Raw genomic sequence first — 12,288 nt, 5'->3', positions numbered from 1 at the left:
AGCATCCCTCCTTGATGCGTTTTGAAAGCAGGATCTAACTCTATAAATTAGGGGGTTTGTGTATGATTCATACAGAAGGTTTTGTTGTTTGTGCTTAGCAGGAAATTAGATAGATGACCATAATCATCCTTTTTTTACCTTACAAATTATAAGGCTGTTGAAACCATGGGTCTCTTGCAGACTATCCCATCCCACAGCAAAGTGAGCACTGGGCACCACACCACTGATGGACAGCTACAACCACAGGCCAGCTTTGTTCCTCTCTCCCCATCAGCCCTCCTCAACATCACTAGGGCTTTATTGAGGGAGAAATAGGCCAGAAATCACCTCCCAGGCCAGCATAGGCACGCTGGGAAGGCAGTGGAGCCAGCTTCCCAGAGCCACAACAGCTCAGGGCTTTCTAATGGGCTTATCCTGGCACAATTACACCTTATATACAAAGTACAAGCGAAGAGGCAGTTCCTACATTAACCAAATAGGTATTTCTTTTCTGTTTTCACACATTTTTAACACTCTGGTGCTGTGATTTGTTATATTATCACTTCATTGCACTGACACTTAAGCGTTTAGCATTTAGTGCAGTGGGAGTTTTTGTTAAAGATGCTAAACAAGAACATGGCTACGTGTGCACATTTCTCTCAGCTGGATGCTTTCCAGCTCAAATGGTGGTACCTTACTTCTCATCCCTTTATTTTGCTACAGCCAACATATGACCTCTGCTGCCACTACCATGAAGCCTCAGTGAAAACAGGGCTTTGTGGCTGTTTTGTATCCATACTGTCTCTGGTGATGCGTCCCCTGGGTGCTGGTTAGGAACAGAGCCACTGCATTCATTTTGCCAGTTATAATTCCATGAAGGTGATGTCACTGCTAAAGCCACTTCCTATGTATAAAATGGTTCAGGGACCCCCAAGTGCCAACCAGGACACTGCAGTCACTCTGTAATGTAGCCCTCACTTGCTACAAGGGGCTGCAGGAAAATAAAAAGGCACTTTCCATCCCTTCCACCTTTCAGTCATTTTTTCTGAAGGCTAATAGGAATGGTTTGAATTCCTCAGGACTGTGACATTCCTGCATTTCCACATCCTTATACATTTTACAGTGTTGATGCTGATAGTCATTAAAGAACAGACATTATACCAAAGCATAAACAACATAGGTTCAGTCTGTCACAAGCAGAAGTATGCAGCATTTGGACAGAAAGATTCATGTGTGAAACATGATAAACATGTCACCTATATTCTTACCAAAAAAAAAAAATTTTTCCTCCAGGTGTACCTTGTTGTGTACCTGAGTATAAAAATCCTCATACAATGTTCCAAATATTCCCCAAAATAGAATATAAGTGATCAGAACTCAGCTGTAGCAAAAAACCTTCCTTAACTCAAAACCTCCTAAAATGGCTGTCTACAAGATAGTGGAAACAAAATATCACATAGTCTTTTTGTAAGAGAGAGAGAGAGAGAGAGAGAACAATAGACCACAGGCAACATTTTAAATAATTTTAATATCTTAATTCAATAACTGAATGCTCTTTCTGTTTCCTCTAATAACTGAACATAGCCTTGAAGTTTGCTGAGACTTTAATTTTTCCTCTCAAAAGCTCTATAAAACAAATGACATGGAAACAATAAAATAAATTCTGAATGTTTTCATCTGAGATCTCAAGTTAATCTAATCTTCAGTGAATGCAAAAATTCTCATGGACCTAAATTTCATCTTCACTTTCATGTAAATATCCTACCAGATTTTAACCACCACAAATATAAATGTTTCCTTTTTTGCACCCCTTCAAAGTTTGAGATACCTCACAACCCCTTTTTTTTGAGAGAAGCAGTGATTTTCACTGTAGAAAATGCATTAAAACTTAGTCATTGGCAAAAGCAACAACAGAAAATATTTTTGCCTGAGAGATCACAATCTGCAAATGCAAGCTCTAATTATCTGTTAGTCATTTTATCATCACTCAAAACATTGCATTTGTCCAAACTGTAGCTATTTGAATGTAAAAAAATGAGACTCACCTGCCTTTTTTGTATACCTCATGTATTTCTTTTCCTTGTCGGTGGGTTCTGCACTCAGTGGATAAAATCCATCCCCACAACAGGAGGAAGATGCTAAAATGCATTTTATGGACAGTCAACATGTTACCTTAAGGTCCTGTATCCAGAAATAGTCCATATAAGAAGAAGAAAACCTAAATGTAGATCCTTTTCCTCTTTTTAAGACATTATCGGTCTGATTGTTATTGGAAGGATGTTTACTCATACAAAAAATCATCCTGCAGTATTTAATCTGGACAGTGGGGAAAGCAATTTCCACTAAACCTATAAATCCCTCTACGTCAGATGGCAGGGATTTTCTAGCAGTGTTGAATTCATGTATTCTCAGAGAACAATTATTTTTCGTCCAAACAGGCTATTTTATTAATTGGTTTAAATTGAACCCTATTTAAATACCTGTGACATGCCTTTTTAACCAAAATAGTGCAGTTGGTGAGGCAGGTGACATTAGTCATTCTTTAATCACCAAACTTACCTATGTATCAGTAATGTTTTTTTACAAACATTGCAATAAATTGAAAAGTGTTAATAAACGTGTATCAGTTTCCAGCAAACATTAATTTTTATTTAGCTCTATAAACAGAATTTTGATCTTTTGTGTTCTTCTAAATTACTTTAATATACAGTGGTGCTGTGACCAGAGTAGTTGGTGCTTGCAGGACTTGTGCTCTGCAGAGCACTGTGTCCGGAAAGTATCCCAGTGTGCAGAGGAGTAGGAGAGGACAGCATGGGGGAGATAGCACAGGGCTGTTTGGAGGGATGCTGCCGAAACAGAGCAACAAACACCCACCAGAGCTGCAGGAGAGCTCAGAAGCCTGTTGTGCTAGACAAGATCCTCGTTAGTGGTAAAGGTAATAAAAGAGCATGGGCAGAAATATGGTCAAGCCAGTCACTTCGCCTATCACTTCAGAACTCAACCCCTCCTTGCAAAACCCACAGCTCTGTGTTTACCCTCCTTCTCCTCTGTGCCTTCCCTCAAGGCCTTACAGTTCTGGTCCTACTTGTGCTTCATCATGGAGACCTTGCCCCATGCCCTGCTGACACCACCAGCCTTGTCCCATCCCTTTGCTGACAAGGCTCTTCTTCCTCTGCCTGTTACCCGTGGATTTCTGTTTCGGAGCAGTTTGTCAGGTCACCCATCTCTTTCTAAAAACCCTGGGAAGCAAATCTCTACCTGGTCTAAGCTGCTGTGGCTTTATTAACTTCAGTGAGCATTTATACTGCTTTGGGATCCTCAGAAACAACACACTTGAAAGTCAATAAAATTTCATTCAATCAAACAAGATTTAATTTTGTGATTTGCTGGGGTACACAAAATCATGCAGGTCTTAAGAGATGGGCAATCAGTCACCAACAGTTTGTTGCAAAGATTAATCAAAGAAATTGTATCCATCTTATCTTTGAAAATTATCTGCATTCCTTTTCCACTGATTCACGTAAACTGTGCAAAGAGAATAAAAAGTACCTTAATAATTGTTCTTTTCACCTGTGGTGATATTAGATATACTCTTCTCAGTCTTTGCAACAGTCTACATAAAGTTTTACGATGTCTTTCATCAAATTCTCTGAAATACATTTTTGTTGCTTCATATGCGTAGTTAAAAAATTCTAGTCCCTTTCTTATGCAACAGGGGAGATTGACAAGCAATGGATAACTATGAATTCACTTAGCTGCTCTAGAACAGCTGGAGGTCCTCTAGCACATGAGAGAGGGGAAATATTTGTCCTCTCAGTAACAGAGGAAATTTGCTAAAGGAATATATCAAAAAGGCAAAAAATGTATTCTATTTCCCTTTTTTTGGATTGTTGCTCACAGAGAAGTTAAAATATGAGCAATTCAAAGGAAAATCCTGGAACAAATCATGAGACTACTTCTAAACTCCTGAAAAAAAATTACTAGATGAAGATGGGCCTATGAGACTTGTTTCTCTGGCAGGCCAACAGGTTTCAGAGCTTGGGAAGAAGCAGTAGATTTAGGTAAGCTTTCAACACCATCTCATGCAACATTCTTATAAGCAAGACAGGGAAGCATGGTCTTGGTGAAGTATTTATAGGACTGATGCAAAACATTGCTAGTTCAGTTTATCTGCTGTACATCAAGAGCACTTACCCGTGACTCACTACCGATATGCGAGAAGGTAACACGTGTAGCAAATGATCTGCAAGGAAGCTGTGAACCACCTGGGTTCATTACCAAACCCAAAGTGAAGGCTTGAAAGGGTAAAAGTGGGAGAGTACACCTCTTCAGGTATGTAAAAGTCACTTCAAAGAGAAAAATACACTGCTCCAAACGGCCATGATATAGAGAACAAAAGGCAACTGATAGATTAGTAAGGGAAAAATGAGGTTAGTCACTCGATTAGATACTAGGAATATTTTCAAACAATAAGGACAGGGAAGCATTGTTGTAGATTACATGGAAAGAGTTTGCAACTGCTGTCATTAGAAATAATTAAGACGGTGTAGCAGATCTTGTCTTAGGACCAAAGGTTAGTCTACATGACTTTTCAAGGTCACTCTCAGCACTATTTCTTTCTGGAATCCCAGAGGAAAAATTATGGAAAGTTCACATATCAGAATTAGAAAAAAAGTGGCAATTCAAACATCCAGGAACAAGAAAAGAGTGGGCTATGTGCCTTATACATGAAAAATAAAACAGAAAAATTGAAAAAATTGAAAATTTTTGCCTCAAATTTTGTTTAATCTTGAGCTTGAGTAGATGGAGAGTTGATTTTGCCTGCTTTCTCCATTAGAACAACTAGAGATTAAAGATACAGCACTATTTTAATTCAGTAGATAGAAACCCTCTGGATACCAAATATGAAAAGAATCAGTAATTTTTGGTGAACTGTATTTTCAACAAGTTGATCTGCTTTTATGGTTTGTGGGCTAGCTGTGAGCTAACTGAAGTCTCCTCAAAAGACTTTATTATTTGTCTCATCAGCTGATATATTTGGAGGGAAGATCCTAGAGATTTGTGTCAAAATATTTTCATTTTGAATTATTATTTTTTTTATTTGGTTTGGGAATCCCTTAGCAATTTTTCTGTTCACTAATCAAAGATAAAACTTAACACACACTCCACTTTCCAGATACCCAGCTAGTAATGACATAAGTACTAACTTTCCACCCAGATCTGACATTCACTAGATCTCAGAGCAAATTTTAAAATTGAAAAGCTACAATACCATCCACTTTCTTAGATTACCCCTTACTTTCCTAATTTTAACACCAGTTCTATGGATAGGAGATAGCCATCCAAATGCAAAATGATAGCACCAAATCCCTCACAGACAGACAGTGCTGATCCAGGAAGAGATCAAGAAATGGAGATGGACTGTAGACATGAAGTCAACTGAGCAATGTTGACTTTTGCATCAGGAAAGGACAGCTGTTTCCATTCTACAGCTGAAGCCATCTTTTCTGGAAGGCTTTTGTGCTTGAAGCCAAATACCAGGCTTATTTGGGTTAGAGTAGGAGTTGAATATAGACAACAGGTTAGCAAAGGCATATAGCGCTTTTCAGAAAACTCCATAAAAGAGTTTGGTGAAATAAACACCTGAAGAAAAGTACAAAGATCAGTGTTTACAGAGCCATAGTGTTGTCTACTCTTTTATATGGGTCCGAATCATGGGTCGTCTACCGCCACCACCTGCGACTCCTAGAACGCTTCCATCTCTGTCTCTGTACAATCCTAAACATCCACTGGCCAGATTATGTGACTAATACGTCTGTTCTAGAACAAGCAGCAGTTACGAGTATTGATGCCATGTTGCTGAGAACACAGCTGCGATGGGCAGGACACGTCTCCAGGATGAAGGACCACCGCCTCCCCAAGATCGTGCTTTATGGTGAACTTGCCACCGGCTGCCGCAAGAGAGGAGCCCTGAAGAGGAGATATAAGGACTCCCTGAAACAACATCTCAGCCTTGGCCATATTGATCTTCATCACTGATTTACTCTGGCCTCCAATTGGGAGGTCTGGAGACACACAATCTATGACGCTGCTGCTTCCTTTGAGAACGCACGCAGGATCACTCTCGAGGAGAAAAGACAATGCAGAAAGAATCATGTCTTGCGGATACCACCCAAGGAGTGGGTCTTTCTGCTGTGCCTTTTGCAATTGGGCTTGTCTATCTTGTATTGGCCTTTTTAGCCACCAGGGCACTCGTAGCAAACGTGGGTAGTGTCCTTCCCACATCTTCGTTCATGAAGCCTAGCCATGATGACGATGAGGAGCTGAATGCAAATGATCATCCACCATCTCAGGCAGTTGCAACAAATTATAATGAACAGGAAAGGTAAAAAACGTTTTTGAGCACGCTGAAATGAACAAGGTTTGAATCCTTTGTGTTGAAGTCCCCAGCAGCCACCCTCCTGTACAGCAGCTTGGCCTCTCCCCAGGGATGCCACCACCAGCTCCTGCTGAGCTCAGCTCAGGGACCTGTTCAACACCTGCTAGCTGGTGTTGCTTTTCCTGCTCCAGGACTTTATCACTTTGATCACTGTGTTCCTCAGAGAAGTTCAGTGGGACCTTGGGCTTTTACTTAGTTACTGAGGCCATCAAAATGCAGATTTCCCAGACTGTTTGGGACTCTAATCCCGGATTTCCTGGATTTTCATTAACAAAGGATGATAGGAAATGTCACAGAAGCAAACATTTCATTCAATTTGGCCCAACTATATTATTATAATTTGTTAAATAAAAAAGTTTTGGGACAACCAAAGATGCACTTTTTCCTTTTGATCCCAGAAAAGAAACTATTTGTTCAATTCTATTTATAACTCATCTATCTCCAAAATGAGAACACAGTCAGAAAAACAAATTGAGACTTTTTTTGAGTCAACAGTGTACTGAGATGCTGAACTTGTCAGGAGCAGAAATCCAGTCTGGAGAACAGTCACGCAGGCCTCCAGCTACCATGGGAACCCAGAGTGCTTTCAGTGCCCAAGAGGGCAAGGCACAATGCAGTGTAAGTGTCTGCCACAACCGTAACTCCAGTCAAATCATGAATCAGGCCTTCTCTTGTTTAACTAACCACCCAAAGCTTCAAATAGTGTAGCAATACACAGCATATATCATGTAAATACCTCTGGAGCTACAGCATGAACACATAAAAGAGCTCATAGTGTTTACATTTTCTAACCTGTTCCTAGCAGGTATCTGCCTTTATCTGAAAGCTTTTAATGCAGTCATGGACTCATGTGTATCTTTGTTGTGATTTATGTTTTCAGGAGCTGGAGGAGCACAAGGGTACCTGTGTAACAGATAGCACACTGCTGTCCCCAGGGCACAATGGTCAGAGCATAGTTTTTTACTTCTTTAGTGCCTTCAATCATGGGTGTTATTAGAGACCTTACAAATCAGGCTTAATATGAAGTTAGTGGGATTTCCATTACTTGTGTCCCTGTTTAAGAAGTATACTTCCATTGTTTGGGATGTTCACAGAAGATCCATGCTCGCTTTGTGGAAAGTGAAATTTGTCAACTGGATCCTTCATGTTTGTTGGATTATAGGAGCATATCCAAGGATGATGTTAGTACAGATGAGCAATAGAATTTGAATAATCTGGGAATAAGTGGGAATCCGCTGAGTTTCACTATGGTGGTGTCAGCAAAGCTGGTGGCTATTCATAGCACTCATAGCTCTGTTCTTTGTATTACGCAAAATCAAACTCTCCGGGAAGCTGACAGGATGAGAGAGGTGTAAATATACAGCTTTACACTGAAATGATTAAAACTAAAGAAGCCTACACAGAAAGGGGCTGTAATAACAGAAAGTTATTTGCTCTGCAGGCACAAGAGGAAAATACACCTTTTCCCAGTCTGTAACTCGATGTGCTCTGATTGTGGAGAGCAGAGACCACTGGCCTGAGTGGGGCAGGGGAAATGTCCAAACAGGAAGGTTTTAGTTTTCACTGTTAAAGATCAGTGTATGACCTGGCATAAGTGTGCACCAAGATGGAAATCATGTCACTTTGTACTGGCCAAGGTTTACACCACAAATAGCTTTTGCACTTTGTTATCACATTTGTTTTTATGTAGGGACCCCTGGTGGCCTAGTGGTTAGTATGCGGGACTCTCACTGCTGCGACCCAGGTTCGATTCCCAGTCCCTCCCGGGCAGATGGAACCCGTTAGCCCTGTGAGGCCATCCATCTATGAGAAGGACACTCTAAACAAACCTATGTCCTGAGGACCTCACTGCCATTGTCCAAGCTTGCTTGGCCCCGGCAGATGAACCTTAGGATTAAAGGGTGGGCTCAGTTCAGCGCAGGCTGTGTCTCACCTAAAAAATCCATTGCGCAGGCTGGAAAGGTAAAAGACCTTTCCCCAAATCTTCGTTCGCGAAGATGGGCCATTATTATTATTGTTTTTATGTCCTTGCTCCCTTCTAGTCTCACTTGCACCGCTTGCTTATAATATCACATCAGAGCAGATTCACATGCTTTTTGTGGCAAACCCTGGAACTTCTCCAAGTAGTGATGAGGACATTGGTGGACCTCAAGAAATCATAACAATTAATGAATAATTAGATTTCCATGCAATTTGAATGACAGGGAGGAGAGAAGTGCCAATGAACCCATGACCCCAAGCCTTCTTATCACAGAATAAAAATCAGATAGAGGCAAGGCAGTGTACATGGGCCTCTAAGCCGCTATAAATCCCTAAATGGATTGTGCACTGCATGAAAGGAAAGGGAAATAGGCCAAGCCTGCACTGGGCAGAAACCTGAATGGCTACAGCAAACAATGTGCCTGAGTGAAATACACTGCTTCAGGACTAATGCATTCAGCTGCCACTCTTCACTGCCAAAATTAATAACAATGCTACAGCACCCCAATGAGGCATATCTTTAATACCACTTTGGTTTCATTAGAGCTCTTACCTCAGGGGTGTCTTTGTTCACCAAATACATCTTTTCTCCTCACATGATGTGTCGTTGTTGCCTGTGGAGACATATTTGAGTTTGCAACTGTCTCTATGTGGCCTTGCACTCTGTCTGAGAGATTATGTGCATTGCGTGCTGAGCTGTGTCCTTTTGTTTCAGTCCCTTCTGCAATTTCCCGAAGCTGGGCTAGCTGGATTAGGCGGCTTTGTGTGTACTTGGCTCTGGGGCACCTGGCCTTTTTGCATGGAGGTTCTGCTGCTAAAACTCAAGAAAAGATATCAAAAAAAAGTAAAAGATAAATTAAAGATAAAAAGACACTTTTAGAAGTATACTTTGCTGTTATCAGTTTAACAAGGATGAATTAAAATATTGAAACGTACTGGTGCCTAGTGCAGCCTGGTAGAAAGTATTTTTGTCTGCTACCAGCAGATTATACTAGAGAAGGCAGACATGGGATGCTACAGGTGAAAAGGATTTCCCTGATGCTTCTCAGTCCAGTCCCCACAGCACACAGCACACAGCACGCTCATTTACCAGGAGGGACTGCTCCCTTAAAGGGATCTCTGTTGGCAGATCCAGAACTAAGACATATGAAAGCATTCAAACTGGATTGAAATTATGTTCTGGACATCCGGATAGGGACTAATTTCACTCTGCCAACTAGATTCTGGTCCTTAGCCCTCCTATCCAGCTCATGGCATTTCAATTCTTTGCAATAAGTACGTTTCTTACACATACAACCCTAGCTAAAAAAGCTTTCCCCGTTTCCTCTACTGTTCTCACATCCCATCTGCATCACCCCACGGGGAATTTCATCAGTAATATGGTAAGGGGCTCTGCCTGTCCACCAAGAAATAGTTCAAAATGCTTTTCAAAAGACAGCAACAAAATGGAAGAAAAAATAATGGTGATGAGACTGAAATTCTTATACACAGAGATTCAAATAGGCCCATATCAAGGCAAAAGCTAACACAGGTATGAATAACAGCTACAGAACTGTCAATAGCAATTCAGAGAAGGCAGTAGTGCTTAATAAGAGAGTTGTTCTGCCAATATTCAGAGGGGATTAAAGGAACAACTGGACTAATTACAGCCCTCAGCCTGACAAAATATTGGAAAGGCTGATATGGCACTCAATAAATGAAGAGTTAGAGGGTAATTTGATTAATGTCAATTAGCATGGCTTTAAAGAAAAATAGATCTTTCCAAGTTAATCCTTTTTTGATTAATTTAAAATGTGTTTGCTGGAGGAAATGAACCAAAGCAATGTGCTTCTGTAAGGCGTTTAATGTTGCAGCACATGGCATTTTTATTAAGGAACTGCAACAATACAGTATCAAGATAAAATAAGAATAATATTTTAAAACTGGATAAAAAACCCATAATGAATATGACTGCAAATGGCAAATCTCCATCCGGTAATGCAATTATCTCCCCAAAAAGACTGGTTCTTTATCCTGCACTGTTCTTGACAATAAGTAAGACTAAAACAGAGACTGCTTCCCGAATAAGCATGAAGTGGCACAAAGTAGATCAGAAAAACTGAAGGATTGCTGACAAGGAGCAAATGGAATATCATAGGGAAAGGCCCAGAAACTACTAATGTCATTTCACTACAGGTTACTACAAAACTGTCCTGTTGGTAGATACTAGACTGTATCTAATAGTCAAAAATGTGGCTCATAATTTTAGGATAAGAAGGAGAAATTGTGAATACCAATGGAGAGTTTTCTTGGAAAACTAGCTGACCAGTACCTTCCTACATACATATATATATATATATATATATATAAAAGAAGGCAAAAATTTGCTACCTTTTGTGTTTAAAAAAAGGAATATTGTAAGAGTATAAAGGTTGTATTACCTCCTTATGTGCAAACTAACTGAATCTTGAAAGTGAGAGTTCTCTATCTATCAAGCTAAATATTTATTAAAATATCCTTATTAAATCTTGCAACATTCCAGTGGCTGGAAGGCCACAGAAGGCAAATTTGAAATATAATTTTTAAAATTATTTTTAAAAAGTAGCAATGAAATTTGTCTCATTATGAGTGTATTTATTAACTGAAGATACTATGATTTTCTGGAGGATATGGGCTAGTTCTCAGACAAGATTAAAGTTGGGGAAGTCCAATTGCCAGCGGTATAAGGTAGAGCTGATTAGATAATCAAACAGTCAATGAGGCAGGCTGAGAACTATCAATTATTGGCACCAGTTAAGTGGTAAATCTGAACAATGCTTTGAAAGACAAATTTGTTTGGATCTGACAACCTTTTCTGAATTTGGCAGTGAATTAACTTCAGAGGGCAATGTGTTATACTTTTGAGTTTACAAAAGTATAGGTCAAAAGGCGGTTCTTAAATAAATAATGGATTATAGGAGTGTGTATTTTTTTTAAAACAAGAACAAACATCACAATATTCTTCCTTGATCGATGTACTCTGAGACACACGGTGGTTTTCAGTAAGCTGCTTCTTGGAGTCACTCACTTTCATGGGTGTCCCTCCAGTGGACCCACCAGCCAGCCACAAGTAATGTCTTGTCGTTGTGCACAGGACTCACGCAGTTCATATATGGCTTCAGCGTCACTTTAACACTCTCAGTCAAGCATTCGACATCTGTATAGCTTATCTTGGATTTATTCAGGGATGAACAAATGAACAGGAAAACTGAGAAACTCATTTTAAAGCTACATAGTTTCTGGCACCTCTGGACTGTGCCTGAAGCTCTCTGCACATCCCAGTGTGTAAGGAACTGAGGGGTTTGCCTGTCCAAATTCCTTACCTGCAATATGGACAACTACATCTGAGCCAGCCATCAGGGGCTGCCGGGGAAGTGTTTCTAGGAAACAGTGAGTTTTATCAGGATGTAGCTGTCTAAATCAGCTGGATGCATTGCCTTTCAGCAGAGGCTGTCTTCTTGGGGAGAGCAGCCCAGTGCGGCCGGCAGGTGTACAGACCTGTGCCATGGAATCCTTCTCAAGGGTGTCTGAGAGTATTTTTTTGAAGTGTGCAGGGTCAATGATGTGATAAATGTCAGCAAGTCTCACCTTTCTAGTCTTCTTTTGTTCTGATGGAGTCTTGTATGTGGAATGCCCACGGGCAACCTGTCCCAATGGCTTCTTGCATATTTCTTCTCACTGGACTCACTGCAACCTTTTAGTTTTGGCACAAAGAAATCCAGTAGCGTTTGGTTTTCTCTATGAATATGCTGCAGCTTCTCCAGCTCTGAGATATTTCAGAGTTTTTCCACTAACATCGGAACATGACTGCAGACTGGGACAGCTCTGAGAACGATATTCCTTGAATTTCAGAGCTGAAATGATGTTAGCTG

At 40.4% G+C, this 12,288-nt stretch overlaps 1 protein-coding gene across 1 annotated transcript in view; it reads right to left on the bottom strand.

The window, feature by feature from the left end:
• Nucleotides 1-2,289, bottom strand: part of LOC113973402 (gamma-aminobutyric acid receptor subunit rho-1) — a 29,145-nt gene extending 26,856 nt beyond the window's left edge. Inside the window, exon 1 of the mRNA XM_027695459.1 lies at nt 2,025-2,289. Coding sequence (XP_027551260.1) covers nt 2,025-2,146 — 122 coding nt within the window. The 5' untranslated portion in view covers nt 2,147-2,289. The remainder of the gene's footprint in view (nt 1-2,024) is intronic.
• Nucleotides 2,290-12,288: the final 9,999 nt, after the last annotated feature.

This window comes from Neopelma chrysocephalum, unplaced genomic scaffold (genome assembly GCF_003984885.1).
Source record: "Neopelma chrysocephalum unplaced genomic scaffold, ASM398488v2 Primary Assembly neopelma1_23b, whole genome shotgun sequence".
NCBI classification, from domain to species: domain Eukaryota; kingdom Metazoa; phylum Chordata; class Aves; order Passeriformes; family Pipridae; genus Neopelma; species Neopelma chrysocephalum.
This window is presented reverse-complemented; position numbering and strand designations above follow the sequence as displayed.